General features: G+C 37.6%; 1 protein-coding gene across 1 annotated transcript in view; it reads right to left on the reverse strand.

The window, feature by feature from the left end:
- Positions 1-7,169: 7,169 nt before the first annotated feature.
- LRP1B (LDL receptor related protein 1B) overlaps positions 7,170-21,028 on the reverse strand; it is a gene marked incomplete at its 5' end in the record, with an annotated part of 645,110 nt that continues 631,251 nt past the window's right edge. Inside the window, 5 exons of the mRNA XM_083865658.1 lie at positions 7,170-8,955; positions 11,374-11,472; positions 12,525-12,669; positions 14,945-15,035; positions 17,155-17,231. Coding sequence (XP_083721784.1) covers positions 8,815-8,955; positions 11,374-11,472; positions 12,525-12,669; positions 14,945-15,035; positions 17,155-17,231 — 553 coding nt within the window. The 3' untranslated portion in view covers positions 7,170-8,814. The remainder of the gene's footprint in view (positions 8,956-11,373; positions 11,473-12,524; positions 12,670-14,944; positions 15,036-17,154; positions 17,232-21,028) is intronic.

Here is a 21,028-nt window from a genome sequence, read left to right on the forward strand (position 1 = left end):
ACGTAGCTTTCCATGTACCTCTTGGAATCTTCATCATTTTGCTCCACACCTCTGAAGCAGCTCCTCTGGAGAGAGTTCCCTCTCTCAGCACTTGCTCATGAAGCCAGGCAGATTTTGTAGTTCCCCGAAGGCTCGTCCCAGATCTAATCTTGCTCTCTTGCCATTACAAGGCTATGTAGGTGTTTTTCTTAATTAAGAGGGGCCTCGTTTCCCTTCCATTGAGACACAACTGTTGCTTTATTAGGTCAATAAACATCTCCTCTCCTGATGGACTAATTTACTGCTCCTTGTCCCAGGGAAGGACACTTCCTGTCCCCTCCCCTTTGGAGAGTCACCAAGCTCATCTCAGGGTGAAGTCTCCTTCTCAATGAACATTTGTATTTTACATCAAGCCGTACAAATAAACACACCTGACCCAGCACTGCAGTGGAGTTTCAATGTTCACAGGTTATTGCCTGTTCCTGGCTGACATGGCACCAATTAACCACCCTGGGGTGACCTCAGGGTGACTGACCTCAGCGTTTTTCTCTGTGGTGGACTGTAACAATTGCTCTGATATTAATGATGTCGAGGGAAATAGGATGTGATACAGCGATGTGTGACAAGATCCAGGTTGTCATACTGTATTTATGGGATATGGCTATTTAAACAGACAATATGATTGCTGCTTTTCAATTACATTTTCATTATGTTAAATGATTTGCTGTTTCATTTATTGCTAATGTGCTTGTTAACCTAAATTATTTTATCCCTTCATTAAAATATTAATTAAAAAAATCTTTCTAAAAATCTACTTTTAAAAGGTACGTGAGAAGAAAATTCCTTGAAGGTATTTTCAAATATTGAAATGTTAGCTATATTTTAAATCACTTACAGCAGTAGAAACAAATTATAATGGATGCCACGGATGCCATGTAGTAAAAATTAACTTTTTTACTACAAAAAAGAGGTTTGCCCTGCTGATTATAGACTCTTAAAAGTAATTTAATATTGTTTCTTTCAATTTTGATATTCCTCAAAGAAGGACACTTTTTAAGTCAGATGTGCATAATTAGGACTTTTTCAGTGACAAGAGATGCTGTTCAATCCTTTAAGACATTAATTTTATAACAAAACACATGAGAGCTGTCATATATTTTGCCAGATATTCTTAAATATGGGTCGATAATATTTTGGTTAGGATTATTGACAACTGTAACTGTCCAGCATGATTCAGTCTGGGGAAAAACCAGAATTTTAAGAATTTTGTTGGTCTAAAGAAGTGGGGCCAACCCAGTGGTGGTGGTGTTGGTTTTTCCACCCCACGAGTCCTTCAGTGGGACACAAGGATGTGTAATCCCTGTTTCCCTTTCCCTCCCAGCCCTGCAATATTGAATTTCTCCAAGAGCCAGGTGGAATCAGCTCTGGGAGGGTTCAATACCTTTGAGGGTGTCCAGCACCTCACAGAAAATGGCTTAAAGAATTTAGTGAGACAGCATGGTTGAGTATGTCTTGAAAAAAGCAAAAAGGTTTTAATAAAATAAGAAAATAACACAAAAACAAAGAACAAATCCGAGCATAGTGTAGGGACAGGTCCCACACACATCCCACAACACCTTGAGAATGCACTGAGAAGCCTCGTGCTCTTCCTTAAGTATTGAAGGATTTAGGTGGGGTTTTTTGGCAAACAGCCCAATAGAGAATAGTTACTTATTTGAGAAACAGGTAAAGAGTCCTGTCAGTGTTTCTGTCTTGGCACTGAGTCAATCACTGTCAGGAGGGCAAATAAACTTCCAGCGTTCTCCCTTTAAAAGGTTTTGGGGTGAGTCTTAAACCTTCCCCTATGTGGAAACACCTGTTTGGGTGTGGAAATGCATTCCTACACTTCCATGCCTGTCATTGCTTTCCAGCTGCTGCCACTGTACTCAGGGATTACTCTCAGCCATTCCACTTGCTGTGTCCCCGTGCCCTTGCATATTTAATCATAATTGGAAGGCAAGTGACTTTTACGAGACATGAATGTTAATTACCTTTCAAACTGCTGGAGAGGGTACTTTGTCTGGAGTTCCTCTGATTGTGGTAATTAATTACTTGTGCGAGGTCAGCCTCCTGTCTCACACAGTTCATTGAACAGCGTCTTTTCAAATATTTATAAAGATGTTTTAGTACCTATCACTGAAAGCTGCGTTAATGTTTTAATTTAAGCAGAAAAAAGCACAACTTAATCCTGTCAGACACAACTGTGGTAGTATATATACATAATAGCAATCTCCAATTAGGCATTATGTTTTATTTTATTCGTGTTCATTAAGAATAGGGGAGAAATATATCTGGTTCTGCATTGTAGGAAACAAACTAGAAGAAATGAACTAAAGCTAAAACTAGAAAAATTTACATTAAAGTACTTTTCAGGTCAATGAACTACTAGGATTTCAGGAATTTCAAGATGATTAAAATAGCTGAATATATGCAGAAAATCATCACAGATCTTCCGCAAAGGCTTAACAACTTCTGAAAAATGTCAGATAAGACACATCAGGGCAGAACACAGTCTGAACCCAATCAGGCACACACAGACAAATCCCAAAGAAGGTCACTCTCTCTATGACAGACCAGTTTTCAAACTGCCTACTGAGCTACAAAGCCCTCCAGGTTAGACAGGTTTTATTTATGCCACCACATCTCCCCACAGCCAGTGGAAAGGACACCAAAAGTCCATGGGATCTCCAGCCTGGGGGAGCAGGGGCTGCACACCAGCCCTGGGGAGCTCACACACAGCTTTTATTGCATTGTGACTCTGGTTCTGCTGTATAAAAAAAGCCCTGGCATTGGAATTTCTTAGACATAAAAGAAGTTCCAATGATTTTTACAAGCTCTAATTGGAATATTGTGATGCATGAAATAAGACATGCAGCATTGCTAGCCCAACAAACCTGATCACTGGAGAATGAACCTTTAAACTCCCCAGTTCTACTCCCCAGTGCACTCCTCCTGCTCTGAAAAGCAGCAGACATGACCAGACTTTTTAAGTTGAACGTTTACAAGTGTGCACAGAAATGCAGGATATGCACCTATTCCATTTTGGTGTCAGGTAGGAGAAAAGAGAATTACAGACTGTCCAGAATTACAGACTTACCTGTTGAAGGGCAACCTTAACCTTACACAAAAACCAGACCACTCATCCTATCTTGTTCTATTCTTTCTGAAGGACATTTCTACTGATGTACTCTTATAAGACATGGCAGACTGCCTCCCAGTACGTGGGAATACTACTTGAATATTTCTTTCTTTTCTTTTTAAAAATAAAATTTTCCTTTTTTAAAAAAAAATTTTTTTAAAAAAATATATATATATATATGGACCTCTAACACCCCAAAGCAACAGCATAACTATAGCTGCTATCCTTACATTTCTGTAATCACTTCTCAATTTACCAAGTAGCTCATCTCATATTTCACCAAGTGTGCAGAATTTCTGTTGGGCAGCTCTGGGGACACCTGGCCACACTCTCTGAATGTGTGAAGGACAGGCAGTGTGATGTGCACAGCACAGCACCAGGGCTGAGGTGGAAGGCACAAAGCTCCCCCTGATGCTCCCTGGTACAGTTTTGCTCTCAGGTGTGGCTGCTCTCACACCCAGCAACTTCCTGCCCTTCAGAGCTTCATTCCTGCTTTTCTATTAGACCTCCACATGGGATACCCCAAAGCTCAGAGTCCTCAATTTTAATTTAATTTAAATTGAATTTAAATTTGTTCTAACATTGGCTGCTGGTCTTTTGACAGAGCAAGTCCCTCATGGCTGCTGCCCTGGTTTAGGTGTTGGTGTCACAGAACTTGGTGAGCCACTCACACACACACAGGGCACCAGATTTAAACACCACCAGGTGGAAACCCTTCCTCAAGGCTCAAATGCAATCCTTGCCAACCCCTTGAGCTACTCAGGTGCTTGGGCACTCACCTGTTGAGGTCATCTCTTCAGGAAGTGTTCTCATGAATCTGCACAGACTTACTTTATTCTGTTTATCACTAAGGAATCATCAAACACCAACTTGTGACAGAATGCTGCCTGTGCATTACCACATTTCAAACAGTGAGAAACCATTGGACTGCACAGCTTGTTTCCTGAAATCTTCTGAGGTGCCAGCTCTTGTAACGTTCAACATTGTTTATTTAAGAACTATTTTAAGAAAAAGTCAGTGGCCAGCTTCCATAATCCCTTTTTTTTTTCCTTCTCCAGCATGAACAGATACTTTAAAAGAGCTTTAGCAGTGATCCTTAATTAACATTTCATTTGAGTCTCCATGGTAGCTTCAGCCCTTCATTTCTATTCACCTGTGAAATTTTTTTACTCAGAGTAACTACAGATGAGTTCTGATACTATACACATTTTGTATATGTAGTGTCGTGATATTTCAAAGTTGTTTTTTTTTTTCACCAAAAAATGGATCATTAGTAGGCTTAGTAGCAGTAGTGGAGGTCAGCAGTATCATTATCTTCATTGCAGGGAAAACTCATTGAAGATCCTTTGAGGCCAGCAGACAGTTCCCTCTGTACAAGTATGACTTTGAACATCACTGTCAGAGGTCACCAGAGGCACAACACGTACCGAGTGATGTGCAGCTGGCAAAGGGAAGCAAAAAGATCCCTTATGCTTTTCTCTTCCTTTTTGTCACCTTAAAATATGGGCCCTGATTGAGAAACCTTTGCTTCCATGAGATCTGTATTTCACATGTGGAGATGGTGAGCACAATAAATTAGTGACTTAGGATGATAAATTATCCTTCCCTCCATCAGCCATCCTTCTGTCCAGCTAAGACTTGAAAAATTCCAAATGCCTCAGTACTTTTGCACAGATGCCTAGGGTTGGACAGACAAGATTCATTGTTGGTCTGCTTGTTCCGCATGAAAAATGTCTTCACTTTTAAGGCTGACAACCCTGAGGACCTTTTATCATCACTGACATTGCTTCTCTATATCACCTTCTCATCCTCCAAAAAGGGGATACATGAGAAGATAGTTGGTTCTATTCTGATACAGGAGGCACTTTCACAAACTTTATGAAATGTTTACACACTTCACAGTTAATGTATGTGACTGCACTGATTCTGATTAAAAATAAAACAATTTCTGCTACATTAGGAGTTTCTCAGCAACTTCACTGCTAGGTAATAGACTGAAGTAGGAATTTTAAAGGCATTCTACCACAGAGCTTTCCTTCTGCAAACATCAAACAACATTACTGTTGTTAGAAATGACTAAGAAGCAATTAGAATATGCACAGCAAAATAAATATTCTCAAAATAAATATTCTCAATTCTGCTTCCTAGTGTGTTTATTAACAGGACTGCGCTGATGCTGGTAATCTCAGTTGTGTGGAGTGACTAACCAGAGTACCAGGAGCAGCACCCATCTCAATTTGTCACTTAGAATTTTGGTGTCATCATGCAGAGCTTATACAAACTCTTGTATAGACCAAGAGGCCAATCACAAGGCAGAGACTCCACTGCACTATTCTGTAAATAAACTAGAATAACCTCTGTGGGGAAATAAAAAAACCCATTAGACAGAACTATAAAATTTTCAACAGATTCTCTTTTTTTTCTGTGTTTTGCATAGAGATTCTCCAATCAGCAAAGAATTTTAGAACCTTGTTTCTGATGGAGCCCATCATGTCCCCCTTCAAACTTAGATTTACTTTTGTTGTCTATTTAATGAAAACATGGGTATTCCTGAGCCTAACAGCACAAAGCCAATGAACGGTTCCATTTCCATAAATAATTTTAACACCTGCTATTTGTGGAACCCACAGACAGCTTCACATTGCTAAGCAAAATCATTAGTACTGTGGGAGAAAAATTTTACCCCAATGAATTCTGTGGAATAGTACAGAACTGGCATTTCACCTGAATGTTCACTGAATGATTTCATCATAGGAAAGCAACCAGGAAAAGCCTTGCAACTTCACTCTGAGGAGACAGAGGCTTCTACCTGTGATGCAGCCAATATTTTTTTTTACTCCTAAGCTTGTGTCAACTTAAAGCACATCAATCTGTGCGCTTAATAACAGCAAAAAGGCTGCAGGAATGTAAAAATTTAAACATTTTTTCTTGTCCTTTGTAAAATTTTATAGAATTTCCTGCCCAAAAACATTTTACTGAACTTATGAGGATGCACACATAAGAAATTGATCAGGTCCTCGATATTTTACCCTTCAGATCCTTGTGTGTTCTGCTCACCTACAGAACCTGGGGATTCTGGGGCTGTTGAGGAAACTTGGTAAAGTAAATAAAACAAACAAAACCCCATTGTGGATTATTACACTATGCGAAATTTTAAGATTTTTAAGTATGGCAATGGTAGAGTTCAATATCTCCATCAAAATTCTGCCTACATACTTATGACCTCATTCTGATCTACATCAAATATTTAGTAGCTCCAGTAACATCAACTGTGTATTTACAAGGAAATAAATTTATTATTTATAAATAATTAACTCTCAGGCAAGTGTAAAGTAAATAAAATGCCTCAGTGAAGGGAAAGTGAGACATCACAATAAGTAAAATTCCTGAGGCGTGTGTAAGAATTCATGTTTTAAAATTCATGTTACTTCTACAGCCACCAGATAGAATTTAGATCTACCTGAGTTTTGAAGATAAGAGATTCTCTGCCAGAAAATGAATGGTAAACTTTCTGAAACGTCCAACTACTTCTCATAACAGCTGTAATTGTGGAAAAAAAAAAAAATAAAAAAGAGGGCCTAATCCATCTCTGATGATGTCAGCAGAACAAAGGCAGAACCTGTGGAATCGTAGCTGGGTGGTATGAAACTATTTAATACAGTATTTGTATAGAAAAAATAATAGCTTTAAAATTCTATTGACATTAATATACAGCTATACACCTAAGTCATCCAAACACGTGCAGAGCTGCAAAAACATTCAAATAGAATTTGTATAAAAAGCAAAAATTTTCATTAAGAAAAGGGATTTAGCCATTTGTACAAAGTAATGTTCTTCCGTTTCAATTTGATCTTTCTTTAGCTTTCATTTTATAAGTTAGATTTAAAAATTAGTCAACACACTGAATTAAGTATGTAGATTTTCATTTAAATAAATCAGTCAACAATTTTTTTTATAAAGTATTTAACACTTCATTGTAGAAACATAGGCAAAATGACTATTATAACCAAAATGAAAAATACTGTTCAATTTAAAAAAATGTACTTAAACAAGAACCTGAAAAAGTTTATGATATGCATAACATTGTTCAAGCAAAATTGCACTAGTATTACATAAATCAAGAGTTTTATAAAGGCCCCAATATGGCAAAGTTTAGAAATAGGTAGTATGCATGCACAATAGTACAACAAAAATCTCTTATAAAACAGCAGTTATTTTTGTAATGCTTGTACAAAGGGAATAAAGAGCAACCACAAACATATTTAATCTGTTAGGTTAATATATTATGATAGCTAAAAGTCAGTCATGTCTAGCAGAGGAAGGAAGAGTCCTCCACAGTATATGTGTGAATACGTCTTTTGTGCCTTTAAAGTTATGTATAAAACATTTTGATTCAGTTCAAACCTGAAAGTAATTGTATTCTTTATTTCCATCAAAATTAAAAAAGGTGAATTGGGTTTTGCCTTTTAGCAACAACAGAAAACAGGCCAGGTCAGAGAAGTGCTGGAAACTGATACTGATGCTTTTCACTTCTGGTACTTGGACTTGGATATTGAACCCAGACTACTGAAACTTGGGCTTTGCTAAGGTTTCACCAATATGCAGCTTGGTTCCTTTTACCTCCACAATACCACAGTCTATCTTAATGTAAAGAAACTGCTGTGTTTTGAATCCTTTAATACCACTAAACAAGTGTGAAGTTTGTTGGGTTTTTTTGTGATCAAAACCTAATGCTGTGATCATCTGAGTGTGCTTAAGGTTTGGGGTCTGGCTTTTTCTCTACTGCTTGGTGTGTGTTGGGGAGTCATCAATCCATCAGAACTGCGTGTGATTAAGTGAATAAACATGTAAAGCATGTGTTGGCAATGCCCTCTTGTGCTCTAGGGTGGCTACTGTCCTACAGGACTGTTGGAGTTCGAATGCTTTGTCCCACAGCAAGTAAGGTTTCAGCTTCCAAGATATATCGTTACTATGTTCTATAAGGTTTTAATAAATACAAAGCTTGTTTACATGGTATAATATGTTTAGTATATCATGTACAGTCACTGAATTTCTGAAACATAATCATTGTGTTCATGCAGATCATTAGATGTTTCACTTCTATAGTCTCGTTTGCTTCTTGGCAACCTAAAGCTAATTTAAAAGCAAGTTATGTTTGTTTGTGAAAAGTTATCTAGCTTCATCAGGATCTGAAGAGAAGTTCTAATGGGCACAAAGAAGAGAGTAGACCATTCAATCATTCTTTCACCATTTAAAATAAACAAAATTACACACTGTACTACAGCTTCCAGACTACATAATGAAAAAGTGCAGATACCATCTTCATCGATTAAGTAGAACCAAAAAAGTTCATAGAAAATAGATTGCTCATTTTCACGCTACAAACGAATATGTTGTTTGCCATTTTAACAAATTTAAAGGTGTGTTATTTCAGCAGCATTGTTGTAAATTGTACCGTAGTGCAGTTTCTTTTTCATAAAAATACCTTACAAATGGTCAGTCAAAAGTCATCAGCAAAAAGAAAAACCCAGAAAACAATCAACCGAACAAAAAACAGAGGTAATGCTGATGCCAAAACAATTATAATACTGTTGGTACATAGAAAAGTAATCCTTATATTTTATACATTTATACAGAGTATAAAAGGTAACAGCAGATTATGCCACAGTCTCCCTTATCCCAATATCTATTTTCTTTGGAAGAAGTTCTCTTCTTTCATCAACACTTGCTAAGGAGTTTCGACAGTTTTGTCCATCCACGTATAACTTTGCATATACTGGATTGGCGTAATTTGTTGGCTGCAGGGAAATCAAGGAAACACTGGATCAGTCAGACTGAATCACAATTAGCATTTATGGAAATGGAAATGGCTTTGTTAAAGCAAGAACAAGTACACATAAAATACAACGGGACATATTTAATAGATACCTGGACGTCTGCAAACCTGATGATGAGTTAATTATTTAGTTGAAAATTAAATTCACGATGAGACATGCTATTAAAGTAACCAATGACATGACATGCAGCATATAATGATATTAAAACCATAAAAACATCGATGGAAATTAAATGAAAAACCTTGAAAAAAATGTCTCTGAGGTTGACTCGTCCACCTTATTACACTGGAAGATTTCAGAATAGATATGAAGGAGTTTATAGAGAAGGTGCACTGTGAGACCATGTGACAAGTTTAACAGTAGAAAACTGCAGCCAACAGTTTCCATATATTACCTGTTCTAAGACATCAGCATCCCATCAATAGCTGACCATGTTTTCGAATTCTGTGGCCCAAATACACAACATGATTTGACCAAAAAATTCAAGACTTTTGTCACGTAAATTAAACTTCAATAATAAACCAGCATAACTGTTAATATATCATAGTAGTTACAAACTGAGAAGTCTTTTCTCAGCAATTTTGGTGGTTTGGACTGTAATGAAAAACATCTGTTGAAATGTGTGGCACTTCAGCATAGGACAAGTCCATCTTAATGCTGCAAAGCACTTCATTTTGTGAGAAATCCCCTGAGTCTCTACTACTTCCTTCCTACTTTTGTGCCCTTATTGTCTCTAGAAGAACTTTGCTATGCAGTTAGAGTTCGGCTTTCACCCATGATAACAGGTAAGGGCACCTTGTGGTCAAAATCCTCCTCTTTTTATACCTAATTTATCAGCATTGCTCTGCTTTGCACAGATACTGAGTGGAACACCAACAAGCTCTAAAAGGGGGAAATTATTTTGTTTGGTGTAATACGAAGTGGCTAAACATTGAATTGGCCAAACCAGAACTGGGTAGGTTTTCCTGAGTTGAAAATATCCTGAGTACACCCTGGGAAACAAGGAATGAAGAATGACTTTAGTCTTAGTTTTTCCTTTCCTTGTTGCTCAACTCTGTTTCTGAGCCCAGGATTCAGATATTCCTCAGGCTGGATAGCTACAGCAGCTGCTCAGTTAGTGAGTTAAAAGCTGCCCATTCCATCTGCTACAGATGACAAAGTGATTGTCAATATTGCCTTTGGTCCAGACTTTCCTGGAAAGGAGACAGAACAAGGCAAACCACATTTATTTAATTAAAAACAGAAAAAAAAAAAAAAAAAAAAAAAAAAAAAAAAAAAAAGCTACTCTCAGTTCTACTGTCTGTCCCCATAGATCTTTACTTTGTGGTCATGATTATAATCAGAAATTTAGTTCTATTTCAATTGTCAGGACTTTTTAAGTTCATTGACAACCATTATTAAGGGTGATAACCACAACAGAACAGAGACCCTTGGCATCTATGCAGTGCCTTATTGAGTTATTAAAATTATATATACACTAGTAAAGTCTGCCTCATGATATCTCTTTGAGTGGTACTGATTGTACAAGGCAGTACAGTGAGGTACAGAAAGAAGCTGGAGTGACCAGAATTGAAGAGAAAATGTTAAAGATGGGTGACTATTCTGGCTTTCATCATCCATGGTTCTGTGCTCCATCAGAAAAAAACACACCCCATAAAAATTATTAAACTTCCAAATACAACATATTACAAGTCATGCAAGAATGTGAATGGCACAAAAAATGGATATATATTGAGGCACATGAAAATGAATGTTGTATTGATGTCCCTTTTGTATCTTAAATCTTAATGTTTGCAAACCTCATACTAAGTTGTAGTAAAAAAACTACAACTAAAACATACTAAGTTGCAGTAGAAGGAGCTCTTTTATGGCATAAATCCATTGAAATCTGAACCATTAAAATATGTTTTGCAAATATTGAAGAAAATTGTTAATTTTTATGTCCATTAAACTCCTCTAAAATAAAAACACCTGTTTCCATTATTTAGGACCATCTTTCAGTTTGATAAATTTCACTGAATGCCTGTAATTCCATAAAAATTACAAATATATCAGGACACATGGCTGTGAAGGCCACACTAAACTTATACAATGTTATGGCAAAGCATCACCTTGCTAATTGTTTTTGTATTCCTTTGCAAAGACACATTTGCAGTTTTAGATCATGTTACAATGATAGGTACAAATGAAATTTTGTATGCAGAGGGAGACCCTTTATTTCAAATAGAAAATGTATTATGTACTGTCATCCTTCATTCCATTAATAGAAGAAAAAAAAAATTAAAAACAAACAGAAAATGCTTCTACTCAAAAATGACAGACAAGCTTTCTTTAGCAAGGGGCTGTGGTGGAATGGAATGGACTTGGATCATTTCTCACCCCTGTTGATAGTGGTCCTTTCAAGTCAGAGTTTAGGTAGATTGATGGAGCTGTGTGGGGAAGCTTGAATGCAGTGGACCCTCCCCCTATGTATCTGGCCTGTATAAATAGAAAATTTCAGTTTCTCTGCTAATAGAGCATTTTCCACGCGTACTTATCAACACTGCTAAGCAAACAGTGCACCAACTAAAAACATCATTTCAGAGCGATCTGCATTTACAAAAATCTCCTTCCAGGTAATCCTCAGCACGGAAAAATTTCTTACATTCAACAGGAGAATAAAATTCAGCATTTTACGACCATTTTCCACTAAGGATTAGGGCCAGACTTCACAATGAGCATTGGCTCAGCCACTCTGCCTCCAGTGAGTAACCCCATTTTCAGCTTACCTCTTGCACTGAGCACTCTGCCTTGTGTGTGATTCAGTGGTGACATTCCTGGAGCTATCAGTAATCCCCTTATTGCTTTGTCAGGAATGGCACAGAGTGATGGCTGCCCTTTGGTGTGTGTCTGATTAGGGAGCTCGGGGAGAGATAGCGCGGCATTACCGCGCTCATCCCGTGTCACATCACTCAGGGACTTCAATCACTGCAGAGCCGCTGCAGGACTGACAGCATCTCTTACAAGGAAATGATAATAGTCACTTGGCTTTGTGCAAACATTTAATCTATCTGCCCTGTCAGGAATTCCAGCTCCTTGTGCCTTGGGAAGTTTTCACACATGGAAAGTTAGTCTCATACGTATGCATGCACTCTTTTGTGCTTCAGACAGAGGCTGGCCAATAATCTATTTCCAATTTTGAATATTTGCCACTAGGATAAAAGGACTGGTTGTGGTTTGGCAGCTCATAGACATGTCTGCTTTGACAAAAAAAAAAAAAAAAAAAACAGCCCGAATCATTTTGTAGTTAATTTCTAACTCTATTTTGATAAAATACAGGCCCTAGGAAAAATGACCATCAGACACAGCCTCAGACTACCAAACAGCTGTTAATATATACATGACATTTATTCTAATGAAATCTAACTTGGTTTTATATTCATTAACTAAGTCTAAATGTCATTGTTCTACGTTTCTATTTGTTACTTCTGAAGACAAAACCTTTGCAAGACATAAATTGGCTTTGCCACTAGAAAGAGAAAAGAAATTACCTTTTCTGCATTTAGAGTAAAATCTGAGGCTAAAAGACCACCTTCACTGTGGTCATGGCCCACCTCATACATGTTATATGATGGATTGCCAATTTCTACATTGATTCCTCCATTTATCATGGGTTGTCTTCTGATAGTTTTTGTCCTGTAATGCATAAACATATAACAAAAAAGAGAAGACAGTGAACTTTCAAGCAAGGCGATGGGTATTTTCTTTTTCTTTAATCTCTAAGATCAACAGGATGAAAAAGCATTTCCTGCAGAGACAATCCTTCCATTTTCCAAGCAAAGTAGCAATCTGAGTCTACGTATAGATCTCACAGAAGCTGGAAGCAGAATTTTATTGTTTTTCTCAGTTTGGCTGTAGTATGGATCCACACAAAGTTCTAACTCGCTGTCTACAACCCTGACTTCCTCCAGTTATTTCCAAATTTCCCTCACTTCCAAGGAAAGCCTTGCAAAGTCATTGCAGATTCCCTGCAGGAATGAAGACAGAGAGAACACGAGCCATGTCCCCTTGCTCAATCATTTCACTTCTATTTCAAACCAGTTGCCCAAAGTCAGCTGTAAACTGAGGACAAGAAAATGGTTTCATCACAATGCATTAAAAATGCATGAACTTCTCACTGTTCCAGTTTGTATTCCCTGCCACTGGTGATTGGAATGCTGAAGTTCAACTTGAATTTTCTTTCAAGCTTTAATAAAAGACAGAGCTTTATTTTTAACCTTGAATTAGGTATCAGTAAAGATAAGTAGTTGAGTTGAATTGTTTCTGTTGCTGAATTCATTTCTTTTAGCTAAGGAGGTGATTTCAGGCCCAAGCAATTGAAATAACCTCAAGAGGGTAATTTTTTCCCAAGCAATATGTTCTCTAGAATTACAAGGGAATAATAGGGAGGTCACAGTCAGGATGATAACAGTCGAGTCCTCTTGTTGGCTGAGTAAGATGCAGTCGGTGTCTGAAATCCAATACACTAAATGATCTGTATTTTTCAGAAATGTCATTGAAAAAAATATTTCCTAAAATAGGCACTTAACAGTAGTATGCTCGTGTTGATCAACTACACCTAGTTTAATACTTGACAGTCTTCTCTGAAGAGATAAAATAACTCTAAAATACATTTTCAAATATAATTTTAAGAAGAAAGCCCTTTATTGAGGCTAGTTCTGTTTCTTTACTGAAAATCTATTATTTAACAAGCGATTCTCAGTAACCTAAATAATTTACAGAGCAGCAACTGGTTTCAGGATTTGGCTATCACTAAACTTGGTGTTTTAGGTGCAGCAGCACATAATGACATCCCTGGAGTCTGGCAGGGTCAGCCTTACTAACAGAATGGTCAGGAAATGTATTTATCTTATTGGCTTTACAAAAAGGTTTTAAAAATTGATGCTCACTAGTTTACACTAGAGTTTGCTGGGGAGAGAGATGCTGCCTGTGATCCCAGATCACAGTAAGTTAACAGATTCTTTTTAGCCTGGAGCACTGAAATTGTCTCGTAAATGGCCATGTTTGCAGAAACAGCAGATTCATCACTTATTTCTAAAGGGCTTAACAAAGAGGCATTATCTTGGATTCAGATGTGGGGTAACAAGCCCCAGGAGGAAGGAAGACAGCTGCTCAAGGCCGGCAGGCAGGACAGCTAGGGGCCTGAAGTAAATGGTTTGTTCTCTGATTCCCACTCCGCCTTCCCTAGTGGGCCATGTCCTCATTACCAGGAACCTTCCCTTGCTAAATCTGCATCACCATCAACGTTATGTTCTTTGAACACGTGAAGGGCAGCAGCTCTCTCAGGTGTCTCATAGAGCAGAAACACTCTCCTGCTTCCCCTGGCCACCAATCATGGCCTTGGAAGGAATGCCCAAAGTCGAAAAGTCAAACACGAGTCCTCAAGGTCATTATCAGCTCTAAGGCAGCTGAATTCAAGAGAACAAAATATTCCTTGCTCAGTGATGGAATTTGGCTTCCTGTGCAAGATACTAAAGGAACACAGTAATGAGGAAAAGGTTTGGGACTTTATAGTAAATATTTTGAGTAATGTTTACATCTTCAATATAACTCAAAGATGTAAGCAATACTCAAAATTTGAGTATGTGGTTTCAATGAAATACTTTTATTCTGTTAAGTTCTCTAAGTCTCCAGATGAAGTTACTAACACTCATACAACCTTGTCTGGATTGAGCAAAGTGGGTAAGAACTACAATTTTTTATCTACTGCAGGAGGAACACAAGTATCAATAACGGATGTGGTTGTTCCAGCAAGAACCAAAATGTAACTGATTCGCTGCCTCCAGAAACAAGTCTTGGGTCATTTGTTGTGTTTTTGTTTCTCACATAAAATGACTTTTTGTATATCAGAAAGATACAAATACTTTAAAGATTTTTTTTTAACTTCATAAATCAATATAAAATTACTTACCTTCGTTTTCTTTTGCAAAGAAATAGTCCAATTACAAGAGTAGTGATCAAAGTCACCAGTAAAACAAGAGGAACAATGATTGCTATGCTTCCTAAAGCAGAAGGAAATATCATTGAATTATCATGGCCTCACGGCTGCAAAACAGTTCAATTAATTAAAAGAGAATAATTTCCCACACCAACAATGCAATTTTCATGTGATGAGCTTCACTCATCAATTTGAGATTTTAATGCTCATCAATAAAAAGCCCAACTTCATTACAGATACTAGTTTACACACAAGTACTTTTATAAACAAATCAGGAGTTTCCTCTTTTTGGACAACAATATACTTTGGACTAATTCCCTGCCCTCATTTGCAGCAATAGTCCATGGAAATCTGGAATTGCTGAGCAATTTGGACTGGAGTGGCACAGCCACTGACTGCCACCAGGATCTTCAACAGTTTAGGTCATGCAATTATTAATTTAAAATATCCAGTAGGCTTGGCTCTGGTTGAAGAATTAATTGCTGTTTATAGATACCTATTATTTTTATTTGTGGGAAAATAAAAAGCAGTGAGGAATCTTAATTTCTGTATTGTTGGTGCATTCCTGCATTTTGCTGCATTTTACTGCATTGTGCTCGAGAGCCAACAATTTTGTTATGTTGATATAGGCAATCACAAAAACTACAATAATGCTTAATGCAGCAGAAAAACAGTGCATGATCAGACAGCAGTGTTAAAGGAGAGGAGGGAACAGGGAAGAACAAAATGGGCTTCACATTATTTTGGCAGATAATTTCACTAAAATGTGACTATCTGCAAAAATAAGGCCAGCAACTGCACCCTTATTTCTGAGCCTTACTGTAAGTGCCTGCTTGTAAAGAAATACATGCAACAAATAATTTTATGTTATATATACAGGACTTATAAAAGCAGGAATCCAGCTTAAAGCCAGTGTGGAGTGGCATGTATTTTCTTTAATATCACAATCTTTAACGGGTGGAAAACAAAAATACTGCTGGTTGTTTCACTGGCAACGTTTATTGATTTATTAAAAAAAAAAAAGCTGCTGGCAGTGTCTGCTCTACATTAAGCACAGTCTAAATAAAGAATTGCAAAATGCTTTGAATTCTGCCTGAAGGCTTTCTGCCTGAGAGCCAAGTCAGGTTATCAGAGACATGAAATGAAAGTACTGAATAAAAACTTGAAGTATCCTGAGCTCACTTTGGCTTATGAAGATTCAGCATGTAAAGGATATTAGAACAGGGCTCTTTTAAGAAAACATTTGATAAATAACTGCATTAAGTTCTACTTAGGTGCCAAAAAAAAAAAAAAAAAAAGAATAAAAAAGAAAAAAAAGGTTGATTTTGTCTTGGCATGTAAACATTCAAAAAAACCCCCTGAACATCCCACCAGGCATGAGTTGCCATTTGGTGACCACGGTGCAGCCTGGGGTGTAGGATAAGCCCATTTCCCAAACTGCAATTGCTCTACCCTCACAATGAAGCAGTGATCCAAGTTTTGCCTGCTTTTTTTTGCCTATTTCCAGCTTGTGAGTGTTCTTTCACTTGTGTGGATGGCTGGGAAGGTTTCATCTGAATAGCAGGGCAGCTCATTGTGCTGCTCCAGTTGGGCTAAATGTGACCAAGGCAGGTACAGCAGGACACCAACAGCACATTCAGCACTCTGCAGGGAACCCTGTCCACTTTCAGCTGCCAATAGTGCAGCAATGCCAGCCTTTTATGCTTACAAATGTGTTAAAATAAAAAAAAAAAAAATTCAGCAGGAGCTATTCTTACTTTCAGGATGATTTTCACAGTAGGTAAAAAATTCACGTCTCTGCAGACGGCCAATACAGAAGTTATGCACTACTTACAGTTCCATTTTTGATGCTTTCAGGAGGATTTAAATGGTCAGAGGTCCCCCACTAGATCCCTGCACAGGGCTGATATGGCCAAATGCTTGTCAATTGATATGATTTCCTTAAGAAAAGTGCAGCTAGCCATTGGAGCAGGAAGTGTAAAGCTTAAGAACTGCATTCAAACCACCTCGTGCAACACCAAATGGTGACCAAAAAGTCAAGAAATAGCTACATTTTGGGTTTTTTTAAAGACAAAGATACAAATAACGAGCATTTTTCAGCCCACAAACTCACATTTTAAAATAGCACAAGGCTTAAAGCGACCCAGATCTGACAAGTGACAGCAGTTATTGGAAGTACTTACTGGTGCTGATGTTGTCAGACTTGCTGCTTTTGGGAGCTGGCCTCTCACACTGTGTGCCTGACCAGTTGGCTGAACATCTGAAAGGATCCAATTAGGACAGGAAAGTTAATAAATGTCAGCTATTAGCACAGTAACCCATGAAAGAGACCACCAGCATCTTCTCAAGAGCTACACCAATGACAGCAGTGCTTCTACAAAACCAACAAGGAGCCTCATGGAAGGACTCAGCAGCACTCTGCCACGGCACTGACAACATTCAGAGCAGGGATTTAGTTTAAAACTACACCTTTGTGTATTATATTCCTACTATTATCACTGCAACCTTCATTCCAGAGTTCTTTTCTAATTCCTCAAAAAATAAAACGGGTTTAATCAAAGGTATATTAGCATTTTAACTTTCTAAATGTTGAACTTTACGACCAGGTATTTATTTGCAGAAATAAATCCACATCTGTGTGTGTGCAAGTAGGCAGGAAAGTCAAAGAATAAGTTTTCCTAAAGGGATGGGAGTCTCCTGGCCTCAGAAATCCCTAAATATTGTTTATATTCAGAATACGTGTTCCAGGAGGCAGGTGCCTGGATTTTACACAGCTATCCTGCTGCAATTTCCTTGTGTGAATATCAATATGCAAATATTTCCTCAATTGGGATTCAGAACACCCTCCATGTACACAAGGAAACACAAGGAGTCCACGGAAGCAGACTCAGCAAATCCATCAAAATAGGAAACAAATACCTGAATGAAATTCAATTGCTTATTCAACCTGCTGTAAATATGATTAAGTTTACTACAGACCCTCAAATTCTCCTTGTGGAAACGGCAGGAAGTAGTCACTTCTCATCTGTCTCTGTTGCATATTGTGCAATGAATCATGTTTTTTTCCCAAGTATTTTTGAATTATTTATGAATTTCAACATGAGTTATCTTTAGGGAGGTGCAATAGAGCGTTACCCTCATACAGTTCCAAGAACTGCTGCTATCTGATGACTTCCTAAGGATTTAATAAATTGCAAGGTTTAGGAGTGGTTGTGCTTAACAACTGATATTGTTCTATAGTAAAAGAAGTTTTGGAAAGATACAAAATATTCTGGATAAAACCAATGCCATTCTCAGAGAAGAGCCCCAGGCAGCTTTGCTGGTGATGCTTTGGGCTCTCTTGTCTTTGCAGATCTGCAGAAGACTGGCTCGTTTCTCCCCTTGCTCCTAAGCCTATTCCAGCACACCCTGACATTCAGATAAATCTCTCTACTGGGCTTCATATTAAGCTTGAACTTCCTTTGGGAAGTTAATTTAATTTTTTAGCAGGATACACTATGGAAGTGCTTAAGCTCTACAGAGGGAAGGCACAGAAGGTCTTTAGAAGCATTATTGATTTTTTTATATATATATTGATTATTATTGCTAGTTGATTCATACATTGTCACACACCAGCTAAATTGCATTATAATTTAGAAGTTCTTCATGTTTTAGATAGGTTTGTTTACTTAAATAAATATGGTAAATACACACTTGGGTTTCCTCACTGCAAAGAACCCCCAATTCCTAATTACACACATGCCTCACAATGATATATTTTATAACTGAACCCAACTGACTTTTCCACCTGCTTACCATCACCTCAGCACACCGTAAGTCACAGAGAACACGACTTTAATCTTTCAAAAGATGCATCTGTTCCTTTTTCTTTCCAGATCTCTTTTTAGCAATTATGTAAGACAGAAATGCCTGCACTGACAGCTTACCTTACTAAGATACTTTTCAAGGAACTTGCTTTGTAAAATTATCAATTTTCAACATACAGCTGCAAAAATAAGTGTCTCCATTCTTTTAGAGAAACATTATATATCTTTATACTTAGAATATTCAACTCAGCTCCAAGCTGTTGGTATGTGACAGACATGAAACAATCTTTATATTTCTTACTGATATTTTGCATCATTCCTGCTCAGGATTCAGCTCATGTAATCAAAACTCGTGATGACAGGAAATTTGCATTTAATACTACACTGTTGAAGGGGAAAAAATACTATATTAGAGTTAGACATATCTAACTTTGCAACTAAATTCTTATATTAAATGTTTCAAATGCTTCCAGTGTATCATTGGGATAAATCTGTTGTTAAAACAGTGTAGACAACATAAGACAGTGAGATCAGCAAAAGAATCACCATGAAGCATTCAAGTACAAGCCCATGAGAAAATTGTATAATGTGCAATTACATTCTTCAAAACCTTATAGTAGACATGTTATCACAATATCTGGTGAAGAAAAAAAGAAATCCTATACCTAGATATGCAATAAACAGGAAAAAATTAAAATATTAAAAGTTCTTTACCTATCTTCTCATTCTAATTGCAAAGATCAGCAATATTGAAACACCTGAGGCATTTGATTGAAGTCTCATAAAAACACTGTTAGTTGCCACTACATTTTAATTTTTTTCCTAAATGCTTGCTTTCTTCAATAAACTTTAAAAAGACTGAATCTGGAAGGATGGCAGTCATTTCCTTCTGCACTTTGAGGTGAAATGATTGCCCTTTGATGGTCCAGCAAGGTACTAAAAGCTTGTCTTGGGCACACAGAAGAGAAAAAGAAATAAAGCCCAGGGGGAAGGGTTGTTTTCTGCAAGGGAATTTGACACAGAAAATCAGCCATGAGCAGGCACATGAATAATGGTGGGGTTGGGATATGGACAACTGTTCATGCAGGAACATGGGAAATGAGCAGATCTTAACCAGTTTTAATTGTCTGCAGAGAGAAATTGTTCTTAATAACAGCAATTTCTGGTCAGGACATTTAAATTCAGACTGCTTAGCTCCTAGACATAGAAACTGACTCCTGGTTCAGTTTGATGCACAGTAATTTGTCCTTTTCCAAACTCTTTGGTACCAGGAGCTGCTGCTCTGTGCCATTTTCAGGGGCACAGAGTGGTCAGACAGGACATTTGCAGTACGAGCAAACAAAATTGCATTAACGAAGCAGAACCACACAAAATCCACTTTGTTCCATCAGAGGTGTTCACATCATCACAAACTCGGGGGAAGGAACAGTGAAAATGCCTAATTTGAGTCACTCCCAGACAAACACAGATGGAAACAGATGGGGAAGCTGACAGTGAAGGACAGGCTGGAGTCAGCAAGGTGCCACAGAGAACATCTCAGGTGCAAACCTCCAGGTCCCAGCAGAACCAGAGCAAGATCAAAGAGCAGCACTACCACAGGCGATGCCAGTATGAAAACTGAGGGTGAATGTAATAAATAAAGGTTGTACAGATTCTCATGCCAAGGTCATTAATAAAACTGCTACAGCTCTCTCTGTAACAATCTAGCTCTACATTTCTAAAGAGATGAGAACTTGGGAAGTGCCTGCACCATTGGAATGATCTATTTATAGGAAATAGTAGTGCAGAGACATTTAAAAAACCCAAAATTTCAACTGAGATTCTGAAGGTGTTGTACTTGGAGTAAGGAATGTTTAGAATGAAAATATTTACATTTCCAAGACTGATCATGCTGTTGTGACTGAGTGTATTCATGACAGAAAATGCCTCTCTCTTTCTGTATAACCCTCACACGTCAGTGTGATCAAACATCCTGAACTTCATTATACAGGTAGCTGACCATTTGACTATGAAATGACTGATAAATAGAAAAAAATAGTAAAAAAGGGCTAATTTGGTGGCAGTGTGCAGTTTTTCTTTTTTAATTTTGTTACTCTTTTTTTCTCCTTCTTTGTGCCACACGCATTGCCATAAAAATATAATACAGAAGGCATAAGATGCAGTTAAAAGTGCTTTTGTAGACAACTGTTTTCCAACTCAATATACCAGTGCAGATCCAAAAATGACAACAGCATTGAAAGATTAGTCTAGA

The sequence above is a fragment of the Zosterops lateralis genome (genome assembly GCF_965231275.1).
Source record: "Zosterops lateralis genome assembly, chromosome: 7".
Lineage (NCBI taxonomy): Eukaryota > Metazoa > Chordata > Aves > Passeriformes > Zosteropidae > Zosterops > Zosterops lateralis.